General features: G+C 43.7%; 1 protein-coding gene across 2 annotated transcripts in view; it reads right to left on the reverse strand.

The window, feature by feature from the left end:
- Positions 1 to 598: 598 nt before the first annotated feature.
- Positions 599 to 20,516, reverse strand: part of COMMD6 (COMM domain containing 6) — a 33,926-nt gene continuing 14,008 nt past the window's right edge. Inside the window, exons 5-7 of one of the 2 annotated variants that reach the window (XM_085852439.1) lie at positions 19,547 to 19,703; positions 10,799 to 10,951; positions 599 to 1,230 (exon numbers count right to left, since the gene is read on the reverse strand). In XM_085852439.1, coding sequence (XP_085708565.1) covers positions 1,180 to 1,230; positions 10,799 to 10,951; positions 19,547 to 19,703 — 361 coding nt within the window. In that variant the 3' untranslated portion in view covers positions 599 to 1,179. The remainder of the gene's footprint in view (positions 1,231 to 10,798; positions 10,952 to 19,546; positions 19,704 to 20,516) is intronic. The other variant, XM_085852438.1, reaches the window with a different exon arrangement.

Genomic DNA, 20,516 nt, shown 5'->3' on the forward strand with positions numbered 1-20,516 from the left:
ATCACCAGACGGGTAGGCCCGACCAGGTCTCGGCCCCAGGCCTACCTCATTCTTGAGGGTATTTCTTTTCCTTGGTTTTGGGTATGTGTTGTCGGCGCCGTCTGTGAAGTAGAATTGTATAAGTGTTGCCGTGTGCTCGGTAGTCGGTATTAGCTCTGCACTGTGTTTTCACTTTTATGTTTGCTTTTTGTGTAAATGGAATTGTGTTTTCTTTTTTGTGTGCATTTGGTGGAATTGTATTTGTGTGCTTCCCGTGTGCCGAGAATAAACGTGCTTTATTGTTGAACTGTTTCCCGCTTCGCTTCGTCTTTTTCCCCATTGAACCCCCATCTTGCTTCACGTAAAGGGTTGGTAGTGGGCTGAGTACGCCCGATAATTAATCGAACCGTCGAGGTCGACGATAACACCGCTCGGTTATTCTGATAGTACGGAACGGGTCGCTATGGCCCGTGTCCGAAGTCGACCTGCGGCGAGGTGCGATCGCCCGGTCTACCCTCCGCGTGGGTACTTAGGTAGTTCGAATTTGGCGAGCAACCCTATCCCACGCGGGGGCTGATTGGCTCGATCGCGGTGAGACCGAAAGGTCCACCCGTGACTGGTTCCCGGCGTTAGTCCGAGAGGGTCACGACTGGATTGTCCGTCCGGTGGGCGACGTGCCGCGATTCGAGTTACGTGGCCGTCAGCACGCCGGCGGGCGCGAAAACCGCAACAATATGAACTTGGGTGAACGAGTCATAAATGTGTGATCATAGGTGCAGAGTGTGTCATAAGCATGCGAACATGGGCACACAGAGAGACATAAACATGCGTACGTGTCCTAAATGTAAACTTAAAGTTGCACGAATACAAACTTTCATGCCATTCTGTTGATGTGTAAGCTGAGTTAACATCACAAGTTGAGTACAAAGCAAGAACATGGTTAAGAGTTTGAAGTTGTGCTTTTTATAGTCAACACAACCCATATATGTGTTTATAGAAAATTAATTGCAAAACAAGATGCCAAGCCTGCAGGAAACAGCATAAGACAGTATGTAGCAACAAAATATCGAACGGTTTAGACAAGATCAGAATGTTGGTGTGATAATCACAAGCACATCGGGAAGGTTATCACTCGCAATGCAGTGGATACACATCTCAAGGTTACCCAGATGGAAGAACTTCACAGAGAGGTGTAGATAATCAAATGGTCTCAAGTGCTGCTGCCATTTCATGGAGTTGCTGGAAAAAGTTCTGGAACAAGAGAACAGAGAAGTGTTAAATCTGCCATAGACAGGATCACGTAACATGTACAATGCTAGTTCGTTATCTAAGACAAATGGAGGCTCGTTCAGATAAGCACTATTATCATAGACATTTTTTTGTTGTTTACAGAGTCAAGGTTCGTGGAAGGGATAGTACACTGAACGGATCAGGATACAACAGAACACGAGGTAGAGTAGAGAGAGGGGAGAGGCACCAACAGCAGAGTTGAAGAACAAGATAGAGGGAGACTTGGACACGTAATGGGTGTGGGGAGGAATGGGGAGGGGGTGGGGGGGCAGAAGAGGATGCATGGGGTGGAGAATATGGATACAGAAGGAAGGAAAAACTGGAAATCCTACACCCTCCCAACGCCTCCTCCCTCCTATCTCTACATGTGGACCTCAAACATCGAGGTCTCTGCTCTAATCTGACAGATCTCTCAATCCAGGCTGCTGCCACGAAACCAGACATAATATACTTAACAGAATCCTTCCTCCCACAGGACATCTCTGACTCCTTCGTGTCTCTCCCCGGTTATTGTCTCCCCCCAGTTGTCTCCTCCAATTTCATTGGCCTGAACCTCGCCCTGGAGTTGGAGTTGCACTTCACATCAATAATTCAATTTCTCATTGCCCTTGTACTGATCTTACACCTCCCAACATACAGGAGTACCTCTGGCTGCGACTTTCCCCTCCTCTCCCATCTCTTGTTCATCTATGTGTTGGAACGTCCTCCGAACAGTGACGACTCCATCTACATCTCTCTCGGACAACATGGACAAACTTTTAACCACTCATCCCAAGTCACTGTTCCTCACATGTGACAATTTCAATTGTTACCATCCAAATTGGCTGGGTGTTGGTACTTCTCTCACCAGCCATGGCATTTCAGCAAAGGACTTCTGTAACTCCATGGAACTGACTCAATATGTGAACTTTCCAACCCTGATTTCTCCCAATGATAAATCCTCCCTTTTGGTGATGACTAACTTTCCCACAAATGTCTTCTGCTCTTCCTCTGCTCCAATTGGTTCACCTGATCATATGCAAGTGAAAGTCTAGATCTCTCTGGCTATTCTCAGAGAGCTGCTTCAATGCCAGTGAGTCTGGAAGTTCACTCAAGAAGATTGGCAAGGACTGCAAACCACCATCTTTCTTCCGGACTGGTCTCCCATATCTACTGCCCCTGATGTTAACTCAGCCTGGGACTTCATCCACAGAAACCTGCTCTCTCTCATGCACAGATTTATCCCCACTAATCTTCAATTATCCTACCCTTCTTCCTGCCCATGGTACAATGAATTCTGTGGTGAAGCAGTTGCTCTGAAACAACTTGCCTCATCTTCCTGGAAGGAAAATCTGATCAAAGGCAATCTCAGTATATCTGCAACAAGTGTGTGTCCACTCTTAGGAGAGCCTGAAAATAACTTCTGTCCAACCTCAAGAATTATCTTTCAAACTGATCTCCCTCTTGTAAGACGTGGTGGTGTGGTTATGCCCTGTTAGGTCTGTTTCTGGTCTATGTCCCCCCCCCTCCCCCCGCTTCTCTTCAAATTGCACCACAGCCAACTCTGCTCGTGAGGCCGAATGCCTTAACTCTGTGTTTGTTTCCAAATCTTGTGTTCCCAACCACTCACTCTCGGTACCCATTCTTCCCTGTCATTCCCGATTGATCCTGGACTCTACGTCCTTTTCTTCTGACAAAGTGGAGAGCTTGCTGTCAAATCTCGACTCAGAATCCGCAACCGGTCCAGACGGCATCAGCTCACGTGTCCTAAAAACCTGCTCTGCTGCTCTTGCTCACCCTCTCTCTGTTCTATTCACCCTCTCATTTGTCAAGGTCATCTGCTATCTGCTTGTAAATCAACAAACATTACCATTCTGCATAAAAAGGGGCAAAAACAGATCCCTGCAACGACAGATCGGTCAGCCTGCTCCCAATCATCAGCGAGGTTATGGAATCCATCATGGCATCCGACATTAAATCCTTCCTCTTCTCCAATGGCTTGATTTCCGATCATCAATTTGGATTTAGACCGGGTCACTCTACCCTGGACATGCTGCTTCTGCTTTCCCAACAATGGATGAAGGTCCTCAATGCCAAACATGAGATCAGAGCCATCTCCATAGACATATCTTGAGCATTCCATATGGTCTGGCACCCCATACTGCTCACCAAATTCTCTTCTTGTGGTATCCAAGGCAATTTCCACTCATGGCTCGCAGACTTCCTCTCCTGTCGCAGACTAACGCATGGCTCTTAATGGAATTGTCTCATATCCTCTTCCTGTCCAGGCTGGAGTTCCACAATGCAGTGTTCTGGGCCCTGTGCTTTTTCTGGTTTTCATCAATGATCTCTGAAAAGTCCTTTATCTCGTTGCTGATGACTCCACCCTTTGCCGCACCATCTGTCATCCCTCAGATCGGCAGGTAGCAGCAGTCTTTTCACTTTCTGCAGATCTGGATAGAATCACAAGATGGTCAAACACTTGGAACATGTCTCTCAATCCTGACAAATCTCACACTCTCACTATGTCTCTCCAAAAAGACCATTTGGAAAATCACCCATCGACTTTCTCTAGAATCCTCTTGAAGAAGTTCTGTCATTCAAGCTTTTGGGTCTCACTATCTGCCATTATCTTTCCTGGGAAAGCCACATTTCCAAGCTGGCCTCCAAAGCCATGTGCCGACTTGGTATCCTCCATCATGCAAAGTCCTTCCTTGGCACACCTGAGCTCCTTACCAGATACAAAGCTTTCATCCACAGACCGATGGAGTACTGCTCTCCACTCTGGGTTGGTGCTCCTGCTTCACACCTAGCTCAGTTTCACGCTGTGGAAACCAAAGCTTTTAGGATCATTGGTATCTCCCGCGATGAAGCCGAGTCTTTGGGTCTCTCACTCTCACCACAGGCAGGTTGGTGGTCTTTCTGTCTTCTACCGACTCCTCTCCGGCCTTGCCCCCCCTTCTCTGTCTGTGCTCTGTTCGCCCCCCCCTCCCCCCAATATTTCCGCAAGGCGCTCAAGCTCTGCCAGCAACCCCCTTCTGATTGTCAAAATCATGAATTACTGCTCACCTTCACTCTTTCATTCCTCTTTTTTTCTCTGCCTCTGGAACAAATTCCCACACTCTCTTCAATCACATTCATCCTTTCAGGTCTTCAAAACAGCTGTTCACCACCATCTCATATCTTCACCCATCCAAAATCATGATCTTTTCTACCCCTGATATATAATCCAACCCAATCCCACTTCCTTCAAATTCCCTGTTTTCCTTCCTGAAATTCCCTGGAGTGTCCATCTTATTTCCCACGTGTACCCCGCCCCATTCCTCTTCCTTCCACAGATCTCCTAATGTCTGTTCCCTATACTACTGTTGGGTGGTCGCAAGACTACCCTTATTCTCAGGTTTTCCGTCTGTCTGTATGTCTGTCTGTTTGTTTGTATGTTTGTAATGGACAGCTCTGGAAGTCAGAGGAGTCAACCGATTTTGATGAAACTTGACTGGTAGGTTCATACCAGGATCTAGTTGGATGCTTTTGAGCACCGTTGCTATGGACGCCACCGTTGCTATGGACGCCACCGTTGCTATGGACGCCTAGCAACGGGGCTTTGAAATTTTTGAAAAAATCCGAAATTTTTTTTTTTTCGAAAATCAAAAATCGGCTTCTGCGCTTTTATGTGAACTATAATCAACCTCTTTGTCAAAAAATTCAGCCCGATCCGTCAAAAACTATGACTAGTATGCAATTATATTACTATATGCTTTATATTACTACTATAGAGTGGTAGGCTCGACAGAGGAGTCTGAAGTGAAGGCCCGCTGGGCCGGTTACTTTGAGCGGTTGTACCAGGATGATCCCCCAGCTGTCGAGTTGGACGTCAAGTGTGTTACAATCCCTGTTGCTGACCCTCCAATCAACTGTGGTCCACCTTTGCTTGTGGAAACACGGGCTGTGGTGAACCAGTTGAAACGGGGCAAAGCTCCAGGGATCTGTGTCATCCATGCCGAACTTCTCAAGGCTGGTGGAAGTGCTGCACTCGTGTCGTTGCATGCAGTTTTGTGCTCTACCTGGAACACAGGCATCATCCCAACTGACTGGAAGAGGGGCCTTGTTTTCCCTCTCTGGAAAGGGAAGGGTGATCGCCAAGACTGCAACAACTACCGAGGGGTGACGCTGCTCTCAGTGCCGGGCAAGGTCTTTGCTCGGATAATTCTTGATAGGGTTCGCCACCATCTGCTTGAGCACCAGCATCCAGAGCAGTCAGGCTTTACACCAAAGAGGTCAACGATTGACCGTATCCTTGCTCTTCATTTCCTCACCGAACGCAGACGAGAGTTTCGGCAGGGGCTGCTTGCAGCCTATGTTGATCTCTGTAAAGCGTTTGATTCAGTGAATCGGGATGTCCTCTGGAGGATTCTTGGTCTTCTTGGGGTGCCACCAAAACTGATCGATCTGATGTCTGAACTCTACTCTGGTACTGAGAGTGCTGTGAAGTGTGGTGGTACCATCTCTGACTTATTTCCAGTTGTTGCTGTTGTTCGTCAGGGGTGTGTACTGGCCCCCACACTTTTCAGCACTTGTATGGACTGGATTTTAGGGAGGATGTCGGAGAGATCAAGCTGCGGTGCATTGTTTGGGAATGTCAAGATCTCGGACCTTGATTTTGCAGATGATGCAGTTATGAGTTTATCTTTGCGGACATCTTTGCATCATCAAAGATGAGGACATCAAAGATGAGTTTATCTTTGCGGAGACTTTATAACACATCCTTTTGGGGGCCCTCGAGGTGCTGAATGAGGAGTCGGAGCCGCTGGGATTACGGGTTTCTTGGGTCAAAACTAAGATCCAGGCTTTTGGTGACATCTTGGATGCTGCTGTCCTGTCTGTGTCTGTTTGTGGTGAGGATGTTGAGGTCGTGGAGAAATTCACTTACCTTGGCAGTGATATTCATGTCTCTGCTGGCTGTGAGTCAGAGGTCAATAGACGTCTGGGTCGGGCCTGGGGAGTCATGAATTCACTGAATCATGGGTGTGGCGCTGCCGGTACCTGTGCAGGAGGACGAAAGTCCGAGTCTTCAGGTCCTTGGTACTTCCAGTCTTGCTCTATGGATGAGAGACTTGGACTCTGACCAAGGATCTGAGACGGAGACTTAATTCCTTTGGTACCAGGTCTCTTCGGAGAATCCTTGGCTATCGCTGGTCGGATTTTGTGTCCAACGAGCGGTTGCTGAGAGAGACTCGGATGAGATTTGTTACCTGCATAGTCCGTGAGCGTCAGTTGCGGCTGTATGGACATATGGCTCGTTTTCCTGACGCTGATCCTGCTCACCAGATTCTCTCAGCGAGGGAGTCTCTCATGAGTGGAGGAGGCCAGTGGGCCAACGACGTGCCTCATGGTTGCAGCAGGTTGACCATCATCTCAAGGAGATGGGGATGGGCCTGGCATCTGCCTGGGGGATGGCCAGACGGAGGCCCCTGGAGTACCGGCGGAAAGTGGACGCAGCGACGCGCTGTTCTGGCACATGCTCCCATACCTGACCTGACTATATGCTTTCACCCCAACGTTTGCATTGGGATTCCCTAATGTAGGGTTAGGGAATCGAACACAAATGATGAATGGACAGTTGCTCGTTATGTTCCTGTATGGAACAACGAACGACAAAAATGCCATCTGCTGTGTTCTCTTATCTACATATTTCAAATTCGCCTTAGTTTAGCGACCACCCATGTCGCCTACCGGCTAGTTGTTATGCTTCCCTCTCAAGCCCCTCTCGTGTCCTCTCCATTTGTTATATGTTCTGTATGTTATCTCTTATATGAGCCTCGACAAAACACACAATTTCAAAAACCCAGCTCATCTGGACTTCGTCGTTGATGAGTTAATGTCTCTCCTTGCTAGACAGTTGCATCGGCTCTGCCTATTTGTCATGAGTTTCGCAGAATTACAACCCCCTACATCTCTGTAGGACTGTACTGCAACCAATATCTAATAGCTCAACCTCATGCTTAATAGGCGGAACGTAGCCTCCCTTCTGATCTGTCTAGCGTTGGTTCGAATCCCAACCCAGTTATAAACTGCCACCCTGTTTCACATCCAGGGTGAAGCATCAATGCTTCATTGTCTCTTGGAAGGACGTTGAAGGCACAGGACCCATCTATCAGCACTGGTCGTTGGTGGATGGTAAAGACCCCATGGTGTCTTTTGCAAAGAGGAGGCGAGTTATTGCCAGCACTCTGAACAAATTACAAATTAGTGCCACTACACAGTCAGATGCCACAGGTCTGGCCAGCCGGCTCCATAAAAGACTTGGACCAGAGTCAGAGTCGAGGATTGAAAGAAATCAAGAGGGACAGAGGATCAAGCTTGGTGAGAGGTCTTATGAGTTAGTTGCAGTGTAATGTAACTGTCACCTGTTAAAGGAGGTAATGTCATGCCTTAAATCGACAAATTCAGGAAGCAATTGTTGTGATTGTCTCAATCCACAGAAAATGTGTTTTTATGTTTGAGCAATTCCTGGTTCCATTGCAATAAAACAACCATTCCAATAGGTTTGTCTCCCGAATTGGTTGGACAAACCAATGTCACCAAATTCATTGTATTGACAAAGGCAAGAGAAAAGATCGGACGAGGGAAGGTGAGTGTGGGAGGAATGGAAAGAGAAGGAAAAGGAGTTTAGGGGATCGGAGGAAGGGGAGAAATGGCAGGGGTCATTGTCAAGTTTTATGGGGGACATGTGAAGGAAGGGAGGGTGGTTAAAATCCCACCATATTTGCATACATAATATGTAGATGTTCTCTTACTCTCTCTTTCGAGTGCAGCCTGTGGCTGCTGGTTGCATCATTGGTTGGGACGCAGCTATACCGCTGATGCAGTTTCCCCCTTACCAGTACACGGTGCTCATTTTGCCAACCTCAGAAGGATGACAGGCTGAGTCAACCTCCTGGTGTATTTTTAATTCAGCAGCCAACGGGGCTTGAACTCAGGACCCTAGGATCCCAAGCTGCCACCATAACCACTAAGCCAACACCCGGCTGTTCTCTTACTGATCTATAAACACATAGACCATCCAAATGGCTACATGAGGAAAGCATCCAACGAGGGAATTAAAAATAAATTCAGTGCAAGTGCAATGTAACGTGCTAATGTGGTAAGCTGGTTGTTATATTGTGGTTCGGGTATCCGTGTGTTTGAAAAGGTAAGGAATGATTGTGAGTGCTCATGAAGGATTTCTGTTACCTCTGCTCCCAAAGGTGGATTGCTGTTATGTTTTCATGCCTGTGTTATTCTGTTTGTCTCTTTGCGTCTGTCTGTCTGTCTGTCTGTTTGTATGCACGTCAATCGCTTACAGGTCGTATCTTTACTCCGATCTTTATGAAACTTCACCACCTGGTAGAGGGAATGACAATCTGGAAGCCTATTGTTTTTGAGGTCAATATGTCAAAAGGTCAAAGGTCAAGTTCATAAATCAATTTTCATCCGATTCACTTGATATCTATTCTGTATATATACTCTACTAGCAGAACCTACCCGTTGCTCCGCTGATGGACCAATTAGTTGTGTTTGCCAAAAATTTTGAGTGAGGAGAAGGAAAGGAAGACAACTTTACCCGTGCATAGAGCGCTTTAACCCCTCACCATAACCCCTTCCCCCATCCCATCCTCACATTCCGCTCCGCTCCCCTTTTGCCCCTCTTTCATCCTGATGTCCCTTCCCCGCTATAAATGTCTCACACATGATGACAGGCTTTGACAGGCCCCTCCATTTTATTTGTGGGGGAGGAGAGGAGTGGGGGGGGGGGAGAGGAGGACGACAAATTCACCTGTGCGAAGCGGAGTGCTTTAACTTAAGCGTTGACCATGTAAAAAAGGAAATTGTAATACCCCCTGCCACCATCAGCAGGTGGTGCTACACGATACGCATTTACATTGAGAATGTATGCCCTCACCCTTGCCTCCCACATCTCCTTGTGAGGCCACAGCCACATGGCCTATGTTATCCCCACAAAAAGTTGTATTTGTACTCCGAGTTTGTAACTTAAAATATGTGGCTGTACATAAGGAGCAAAGAAAGAAAAAGCCAGAGAGAGAGAGAGAGACAGAGAGGGAATATATATATATATATAGTATGTGTGTATATGTGTAGTATATGTGTATAAAATCTGGTCAAAATTAGTCAAGGGTCAAAGTCCATAGCTTCCAAAACATGTAAAACACTTATCAGGCCATAATTAGAAAATTTATCAAACAAATTTGTTATGCACAACATTCAATCATGGTAAAACACTTGATAGGTCAAAGTTTTGAAATTCCAAAATTGCTGTTTCCATGGCAACTATTGTTGATTTGGATTTTGCAAATATCATGCTATGCATGACATCCTTCTTGTTACTTGCAAAATCGAAGATTCGCAAGTGTATCGTTTCTTTTGGTCTGTGATTCTGTCTGTTAGTTTGTCTGTATGTGAATCACCTCCAAGTAACCATTTTGAACCAATCTTCACAAAACTTCACCAAATGGTCGGGTTTGTCATAAGCAAGAAGCCTATGGATTTTGAGGTCAAAAGGTCAACTTCGGCCAAATTTCTAAAATTGTCAATTTTCATCCGATTGAAGAGGATTTCCATATTTGGTCAATTAATTCAACCACCAATTATTTTTAAGGTCAAATTTGTTTTATGGATTTCGCATGTATCAGGCTTTACATTGTGTCTTTCTTGTTTGTTTGCCTGTCCGTCTGTCTGTCTGTGAGCAGGGTATCTCAAAAGGTTATTGACAGATTTGGACGAAACTTGGTGTACATGTTGGGTGTGCCACAAGGACAAATTGATTGGATTTTGGTGAGGATCCAGATCTGGATCTGGATCCTAGATTTTTAAAATTTTCTTGGTGATTGGTCACCATTGAGTGATAGGGGTAAAAACGATATATAGCACAATATCTCAAATTGTTGTGGACGGATGACAACATTTTGTGGACGAGTTGGGTAAGTACAAATGAAGAACAAGCGGATTACATTTTGGTTTAGGTCTGGATGCAAATCCGGCCTATCGGTGGGAAACAAAATGTAAACTGTTCAACCTGAAGGAGGGGTACATGCTCTGTCGAGTGTTTAAATTGTTCTAGTTTAAATTGTTCCTGGCAGCTCCCACAACTGTTTTTCTTGTTCAAGATGCAAGCAGCGTTTAGCTAGTGTGGCACTTGCTTCCTGGTACCCACTACAGTGATGGGGTCTGATCTCAATATGTATATAAGTATACATCAATTGCAATGGAAGGGATTCTGAACAGCAATGTATATTTTCAGCATGTAAGAGGAAAGAAGGTGGAGTAGTTGCATAAAACACCTCCTGGTAATTTTGAACGGTAATCAAATGACGTGAAAATGAAACTCCGGGAATGACAAGGCTGGAATAGTGCGATTCATTTTAGCTATGAGATCATAGGTTCACATGCAGCTGAACAAAGCATTCCTCCATGCACTTAACTCGGAGGACATTTTAAAATCCTGATACACAAACACTGTGACAAAGTGTGATGCTATCATCGACGACTCTACCTGAAATTGCTTCGCATTCATTTCAAACACACGAGTGGATATGTGTCCAGAGGGCTCGGCGATTCGGAACAAGAGCACCACAAAGGCATCATTCATTTCTTGGCATAAGTCCGAGCTCACAGTCAGGCCGAGCTTCCACTGGACATCCAGTACCTATGGGATCAAATGAGCATAGGAAAGCACTGATGGAGACATGTGTGTGGTTTATATATAAAATGTTTGAGGAAATAAATCTGTCCTGACATGTTTACATAAGCAGATAGATTACCTTAATTGCTTGCTTTATGTTGGTGGGCTGTCAGGATAGGTATGTACACTCATCTCAGTTATCTCAATGGGGTTTGAATGCCGACGCAAACATAAACTGCGATCTCGGTGTTCCAAAGGCAGGGCGAGGCATCAATGTGTGTGCTGTCCCTCAGATGGATGTTACACTGGGCGTCCCATCTGTCGGCATTAGTTGGTGGACTTCAAAGTTCCCACGGTGCCCTTCACGAATTCTCGTCGGCAACATGGCCAAATTCCAAATTCCTGGTCTAACCTGAAGGGGGCACTGCATCAGTGGCCTACAGGGGTGCTGCATTGGCGGCACAGCTGTACCTCCAGCAAATTATGCTAACCAGCCACATCCTGCATATGAAAGAAGAAGAAGAAGGTTGATAAATGTAAATTAAATAAATTAGTCTGATAAAGATTCTGAATTTCCACTATCTTCCATGCTTCACCTGTGTTGCCTTTCTGCCATTTATCCTGGTGTGTATACTCTCACAACCTGCTTCATTTTTGTTCTGTGTAGCTTTCGTCTCCACTATCTCTGAGTTTTTGTCCCAATCAGAAACCATTATAATATTTCGTTTTTTTCTGTGTCTATTTACTGCATTTCTTCGGTTCTTTTTTTTCGATTTTCATTCCCATGTTTCTATACCTTTTTTGTATTTTGACTTGCTAATTTTCTCTCTTTACAACATTAAACAAATGGTGCCAGGAACAACAAATCCTGCCCATTAAAGGCATAAAGTTATTTTGGGGATCAAATTTAAAGTTGATACATCCTTAACCTGAATGTTGATTATAAGGAATAGAATAAGGAATATTTTAGTCTTAGTTTGAAGTCAATTAAACCATTTTTGACGAAGTTATGACCGAAAAATGATTTTGACCTTTCAAGGCCACGTAAGGTCAAAGGTCATGGTGTCAAATGAAAGCCAATAAAGGACTTGATATATGTCTTCCAGAGTAAACACGCATATTCCCAACCGTTTTTGATTTATAATGGAAAATTTGTAATTTTGACCGATGACCATGACCCCCAAAACTTCGGACCCGACCGATGTTCACAAATATACATTTTTCACTAGAGGAATGGGTAGGATTATAAGTGACAAATAGAATAAGGTTCACTATAAGGTATTGGTTCACATACAATTGTTCCTCTGCCTGGCAAGATTTATCCTATTGCGTATTTTGCCAACTGGCACTCCTCATAAAAAATGACGGTAAATAGACACCCTATTTTTGAAGGACTACCATTTGAAAAATAATAATCGGTTTGCTGGTTTTTGCTGTGGAGCCTCGCGTTGCAGACACACACACACACACACACACACACACACACACACACACACACACACACACACACACACACACACACACACACACACACACACACACACACACACACACACACACACACACACACACACACACACACACACACACACACACACACACACACACGGAAAACCCAATAAACTTCTCTCTCAATGCTCTTGTTTGACCACACCTCCTGAGCCACACAATATTTTCCATAAGCCATGCCCACTTTCCTACACCACTCCCACTTTTCATCAACTACATCGACTTTCCTTAAGCTCCGCCCACTTTCCTAAGCCCCTCATAAAAAATGACGGTGAATAGACACCCTATTTTTGAAGGACTACCATTTGAAAAATAAAACCTCAATCAAAAATCGGCTTGAGTAAATTTTCTAAATATCTCGAAGTGTTTAATTCCGAAGTCTCGCTTCTCTACATTCAAAACTGGACAAGTATTGAAAATACTGTACGTGGTTTTTCGGCCGCTGCACAGCAACGGGTGGTTGCTCGGCAACGAAATTCAAACACGCACATTCCTAACAAATATTGCACATGTCGGCAAAGTTTCATCGAAATCAGTTCGCTGGTTTGTGCTGTGGAGCCTCGCATTGCAGACACACACACACACACACACACACACACACACACACACACACACACACACACACACACACACACACACACACACACACACACACACACACACACACACACACACACACACACACACACACACACACACACACACACACACACACACACACACAATAAGGGATATCTCGCATATATAGTGAATCCAACAAATGAAAAATCGTGGTTAGCACGACACTTGGCGAATTAATTGACCTTTCCATGTGGTGGTCCAAGCTGTAATGTCATGGAATGTGTGGTGTTTATTTGTTCGTACATTAATAAAATGACGCGACGTCACAAATAACAATTATCAGGCGCGCGTTGTCATGGTAACGGCAGCAGAGTGAAAATTTTCACAACTCATTTAAAGCCACCATGTGACATTCAACAACTTATCATCGGTGCTTGTTGCCTTCATTCTGATCGTAGAAAATATTTGAAAATACCTCGGAACATTGCTTTTCAACCAGCTTTACGATCCAGTTATCAGGTTTGAAATATGTTGTAAAACAAAAATATGTATTTTATATTTGTGTTTTTCATGTTTTGGGTGACCCTGACCTTGACCTTGGGTCAATTTCGATCAAACTTTGTACACATGTTAATATTACATGCATAGATGGACAGTATAAGTTTCAATATAATAAGTGCAAAACTGTTTGAGAAATAGCCATGTGTAATTCACAAAATTCCCCCATTGGTATATAATGGGTGATAATATAAAGTGATGCAGAATCCAGATCCTGACCTTGAACATCACCAAAAGTCACATATCTTTTTGCACTGTGGATTTCTATCAGCTGTTAAAATTTCATCCAAATCGGTTAATAATTTTGACCTGTAGAACGAATAGAATTTTTTTTAAATCACGCCAATAGCTAAAAACTTTGACGTCATACGCTTGCGAAAACTGTGCATAATTTGTACTAACATGCATTTTAAAACATTTAGATATTCCATTGAAGTTTGTTTTGGCATCAACAGGAAGTCGCTATGACTACCGGTTGCTGAGTTATGTTCTAAAGCTTGTTTTCACCTTTTTATGACGTAACGTCGTGACGTTAAGTGCGATTATGACGTGCTTTGATCTCAGACTATTTCAGCATGATTGGCTATCACGTGTTAAAATTTGAGAACGATTGCTTCAGTAGTTTGGGTTGCACACGAGCATAAATATTTTTTTTAAATGTCAATCGGCAAAACTTTGACGTCATACGCTTGCGAAAACTATGCGTAATTTGTAATAAGATGCATTTAGTAATCATTTAGATATTTGAATGAAGTTTAATTTGGCGTCAACCGGAAGTCGCCGACTTCCGGTCACTGAGTTATGTCCAAAAATGTGTTTTCACGTTGTGTGGCGTCACGTCGTGACATTTAGTCCGATTAAGGCGGGGTTTGGACGTGAACCGTCTCAGGTAGATTGCCTATCAGGTGTAAAAAATTAAGAACGACTGGTCCAGCCGTTTGGGCTGTAGACGACCGGACAAACAAACAAACAAACCAACAAGCAGTCATGGACTGGTACTTACGAAATTGTCAACTTGACCTCTGACCTTGTCTAATAAAAGCTGTCTCTCGAGAAGGTTGCAACGCAAACCAGAAGTTTCTACGATGATTCTGTACCAAACCATAAAAAATTGAATGTTTGACCTCACTGTGACCTTGACCTTTGATGGATTTTGACCAAAATCTAATCAGCGCTAGCCATCACCCTCCTGAATCACGTGGTTTAATTTGACATTGGTAGCTTCTTCCGTTCTCGAGTTATCGTGCCTGCAAACAAACACACAAACACACAGACAAACAAACACACAAACAGAGGACGGAAGTCATCAATATACGTACGAAATCTTTAGATTTCCTAAGTAACATACCAGACGATTACAATATCCCACTTCCTCCCTCCGGGGGTGGGATAATAATATAATTGGTACTGCTAGCATTCTAGCTAATGATGTTTATGTATGTAATACTAACAAATACAACCTGTCGCTTTGCTGATGAGCATATTAAGATAGGGGAAGGGGGGGAGGGAGGGAGAGGGAAGAGGTGAGGAAAGGGGAGCTAAGAAAGGGGGAGGAAGCGAGGAAGCAAGGGAGAGCGACACCTCACCACACGTCACTCTCCACTCTCGGAGAGGGTCAGTGGGAGCAAGGAGGATGGGGGAGAATAGAGGATAGTGGAGAGGGGAAGAGGGTGTTCTGGACTTTCATTTGATAGGTGGACTTGAGGGGGAAAGGGGGCAAGGGGTTCTCTACTCTCATTTGGCAGGGGGACTTGAGTGAAAGCGGAGGGTAGAGGGGATGGTCCCCTTCTGCCGGCATTAGTACAGGATTGAATGAAATGGGGTACGTTAACACAGCACATTCAAACAGGTCATACTACACAATGCCCAGACACCGCCCAGAGACGTCTATGGGAGGTGGAGGGGGATGGGCTTTGGGAGGAGCTAAGCATGAGGTGAAGGGAAGGCAGTGTGAAGGGAAGGGAAAGCAGCGTGAGGGGAGGGGGAGGGAAGGCAGCGTACCAGGACATTACATGGGCGATAACACACACCCAAACAGCAATGTTTTCTTTTTAACCACTGTGTTCTATATAAAACTGAGCAGCAACATTTATAAATTAAAACCTATGCTATCTACCTGGCATAGGCCTGCCTGCATGCATGCATACAAGCATGCTCGCACATGCAGAAAGCTTTGCACCCCTCCGGTCAGTTCACTCTGAAGCGTATTCGGAGATGCTCCACTCTGGAGAAGCCATTGTCAATTCAAAACTAATCCGCCAGTGTACAACAACCCTCCCATACGCATTCCTCCAACCTCCTCACAGTCCATGCTAATTATGCACACGCAATGGCGATATACTCAGCTTTTCACTCACACGGATTTCCCGATACCCCCACAGTACGACATGTCTCGCATGGCTTCAGCTCTGCAGCACGTCTGCTCCGCACCTGCTGGAGCACATGTTTCTTGAGATTTCTGCGTAACCTCCTCCACAGTGCCACACACCTTTGGCACGTGTGCGAGTTCGGACCGTGCGCCCACGAAACACACACATGGAACTAAGCATACAGGCATGCACACACCCCACGGAGAGTCATCTGTACCACGTCCATGTGTGCTGTATATATACACCTCTTCTTTTGCAGCAACTGCCAACTATTATTATAGTGCAGCAACTATTAGTATATTTATATTAACATTTTGTAATGAAAGCAGATCACACAAAACGGTTAAAAAGGAAACTGCGTATGGAATTGCCGGGAAAAAAAGGACCCCTGTGGACTGTATCTCAATGGCTTGCAAAAGCAGCATGGCGATCCCGCTGGTTAATTATTTTTGTTGCGCTCAATGAATTCCTTTCTGCATATTCCTTAATCTTTTCTTCACTCAATATAATTGGCTGAACAGTAGAAAAAGTTTATTGCTTTGCTAAAAAGAAATACACTTCATTTTAAAAATTGCTAATTTGTTTAGAATTTGCAGATTTCACTCCGGGTTTCGACACTTATTTAGTCCACAAGATCCAATTCTCAAATTCGTTATTTTTTGATTGTATACTTTAATTAGTCCGTGACAGTCGATCGTGTTTCCAAAGCAAGGCATGTTTAAATAGGCCGAAACAATATGGCAGCTAAGACCACGACGAAGCAAAGCTGGGCTGACCAAGGATAAGCCTTTCATGGAGGTAAGCAGTTATCTTCTTTTTTTGGACTGTGACCTAATCAACTAAAAAAAACAGTTTTGATCATAACTTGAATGTTTTTCTGATTTTCATGATGTGTTTTATGGATAGATTGTAGATGGAGAAACATTATCTTCAAAAAGGGGTGTTTAAATTTACCCAAACACCCAATTTTCATTCACGCACTCCACTCCCTGCACTCCACTCCCATGCAATTCTCTTAATATGTATGCAAAGTTTGGAGCCCCGAGGTTTCATGGTTTTGAAGTTATGGAGGAGACACACACACACACACACACTGACATTTATTATTATAGATTTCAGGTAATTGCTTTGAATCTAATGATCTTAATAATCTGAATCTTCCCAATACAGGTAACAGCTCCAGCAACTAAATGCAGTTTGGTTATCACTGGTAGTCTGGTAGTTTATTCATTTAGTTTTGTCTGGTGATTGGTACTTTTTGTTGAAGGCTTTTTGCCAGAAGCTTTAGCTCATTGAAAATATTCCAAAACAGTACTCTGAATCACTCTCTTTATGTGTATCATTATTTATTAAGCTTCCCCATATCAAAAAGGGGGAGGCTTATAGGTGTTGTCGGGTTTGTTTTGACAACTAGTGACCACAATTTTTAATGGTACCTCAGAGTTTCTTAGACCCCTGGGAGCACTAAAGCACCATTTAGGTTTTTTATTTCTTCTTCCTTTCCTACCAATTTCCGAGCTGTATCGCAGACTGGCTTGGACTTTCAGAATGAAATTTTGCATCGTAATGGAAATACAAAGTATGCCGGGTTGACATAATTTATGACCTTGACCAAATTTTAAGGTCATTGTCTAATTATACTGTCCAATCAAAACGAAATTACCCTCCATAGATAATCTAGAGCAAGACACATTTCCATTTAAATTACATCATACCCCTTTTACAATGATTTACATAGGTTAAAGGTCCTTTTACATCCCTTCAGTACTACACCACCATTTAGGTTTTTCGCCCTTTTTTCTGCCAGGTTCCGAGCTGCATCTCGGATCCGGATAGGACTTTCGGAATTAAATTTTGCATTACTAATGGGAATACAGAGTATGTGGGGTTGACAATTTTTGCTTTTGACCAAATTTTTAAGGTCATAACCAAATAAAATACATTTTAACATGTTTCATCATAACTCAACTAAGGTTTGTCTGATAGGAACAAATTTTCCCAATCCAGATAGCCGAGAGCAATGCACATTAATGCTTTACTTACAACATACCCCTCTGGGTTAAAGGTCAATGTCAAATGGCGATCTGGAAAAAAACAAAAATGCTCATTTTTTGTCATCACTCAATTTCGCCGATGCAGAATCTCAGACAGCTGAGCCTTCCACGATGTTCTTGCATCATAATAGTGTACCTGCACTGAAGTTGTGCACCTGATATTTGATTCATGTCCTTGACCAACTTTTTTTGGACTGTGACCTAATCAACTAAAAAAAAAACAGTTTTGATCATAACTTGAATAATGTTTTTCTGATTTTCATGATGTGTTTTATGGATAGATTGTAGATGGAGACCATTTCCTTAATTTACACTCTATCCCTACATGTTGAAGCTCAAGGTCATGTGGTCGACTGAACAAAATATGCCTTCATTGGATCCAGGGGTGTATCTACGGAAAATAGCGCCTATGGCAAGCACTGAAATTGCGCCCCTGTCCAAACATCTGACACCCATCTTCTCGATAACTTTACCATGATCAGCTAAAAAATACAACCCAAGCTCGTTAATCTTTTAATTTACAAATTATGGCACTACATGAAAATTACAACTGCACCTTCCTTGCTTTCACTGATGCAAATTGGTCTATGATGTGTTCAAAGTTAGTTTTTTCAGTTTCTTCTCTTTCTACACTCAGCAGAGCAAGATCACAGAGTCTGCCTTGACCCATGGAGGCTCTCAAATACGAAAGTATTAGTTTTATCTTGCTGAATGATCTCTCACAGTTGGCGATGGAAACTGTGATGTGTAGCATTATCTGAATAGCAATGCGAAGATCGGGGAAGATGCTCTCATCCCCATACTGAACAATAAATTCGAGAAGCTCTTCAGGTCTTGATATTTTCATGTTGGCCCGACTTGATAGAAACATTCTGGAATCCAAAATTTATTCATATAGCTCCTGTCCATCAACATCAGAGCTGAACAATTCGCCCAAATTTTCGCACTCCTTCTTTAGGTCTTCACTGTCGGCGCCGTAACATATCCCTTGACATTGAGAAGGAACCCAAACTTGGCATCAGTGTCGTGCAAACGAGCAAACCTTTCGTCCATTTCTCTCTGAAGACGGTCTAGTGTTCCCTTCATGACTCTTTCCATTTCCTCCTTGGCTGTTAACCCAGCGTCTCTCGAGTTCTCATCAGCCATTCGTTTCTTTCGTCTCTGACGTCTTTCAACTTCAATATTCCATTCGTGACAGAGCCGAGTCCTGCTAGTGATCCCCCCCCCCCACCGCCCCTTCAAGTGGTGCCCAGGGCATGTGCCATACCTTAGGTATGCCACTGATTGGATCATGTGTGCCAGGGGAGGCATACCCTTGACGATCACTTTGTGATCGCAGGTATCTAGTTTTTATTTGCCCTTGTTGTGCAGAGTATGGCATTGAAACTTCAAATGAAAATTGAAACTATCCATCGTCAGGAGGTAAACTTGCAGGAAATGCTGTCATTGAACCCACAGGGGTAATAAAACCAGAAGGGAAAGTTTGTAAACCAGACAGTATAAAACATACAGTCCTCAGAACGCTCGGATCCAAATATGTTTGATTACATTCCACTCGCTCAACTGACCTTGCCAAAAATGGGTTTCTGTGTTGGTACAGCCGGTGGTCTCCGTTGCATCCAAACCTTTCGCACTGCTTGCAGCACATATGTGGACCACGTGGCTCCACACTGAGCCAGCTCAGACTCCAGGGTCTCTGCCGTCACATCTCGCTCAAGAGCAAGCCTGCATGAGGAATGACGCATTGATAGACAATGGTTGTAAACACAATATACATGTTGTATCTTATCAGAATACATCAACACAATGACGACTCGAGGAGTTTCATTCAGTTGAAAAGGTTCCCTTTTGATGGTTCTTTAGACTTTGGAAATCCTTCACATTCCATTTGGAGTTGCACCCTGGTGCACTGACTCACCAAAATATGTTGGTGTTAATGGTATTTCATCAGTAAAAACATTGAAATCACAGTATGTTCAAAAGAGCCTTACATTCTGTGAAATAATACTACCAGTTCTGTGTGCTTGTACCTTCTGGATCAATTGTAAATCAGCTTGTCAGTTCTCTTTGTGCAAGTGCAAACAAGACTCAATTTTTACCAGAAACAAATATTTATGTATCTGGAAATCAGATCAACAATCTATATACTAGTCGCGTATTTTCCGGGTTACAGTACAAGTCAATGTGGAGTACAAGTCAAATCAGCTAATTTCCCCATTTGTCGAATTTCCTTCATTCATAGATAAGTCGATTTGGAATAAAAGATGAAGCTAGATCATCTATGGTAGTTCGCAAAACTGTCATTCAGTCAAAACAATAGGGTGTTGATTCCTTCCTGACACTCAAAGCATCATTGCCTATGGTGCTTCCAGCATCATCCTTCTACTAATTTGCAATTGGCCACCGGCTTTGACATCAATACAAATTTTTATTACGGACCCTATGCATCAATAAGCTACAGATATCGAACAAACAGTTTCAAATGTCGCACCTCACTGCCATTAGAGCATTTTAGTTGCATCAGAGATGGCAATAAAT

Source organism: Eptatretus burgeri, chromosome 13, assembly GCF_056783735.1.
Source record: "Eptatretus burgeri isolate ZD-2024b chromosome 13, Ebu_testis_v1, whole genome shotgun sequence".
NCBI classification, from domain to species: domain Eukaryota; kingdom Metazoa; phylum Chordata; class Myxini; order Myxiniformes; family Myxinidae; genus Eptatretus; species Eptatretus burgeri.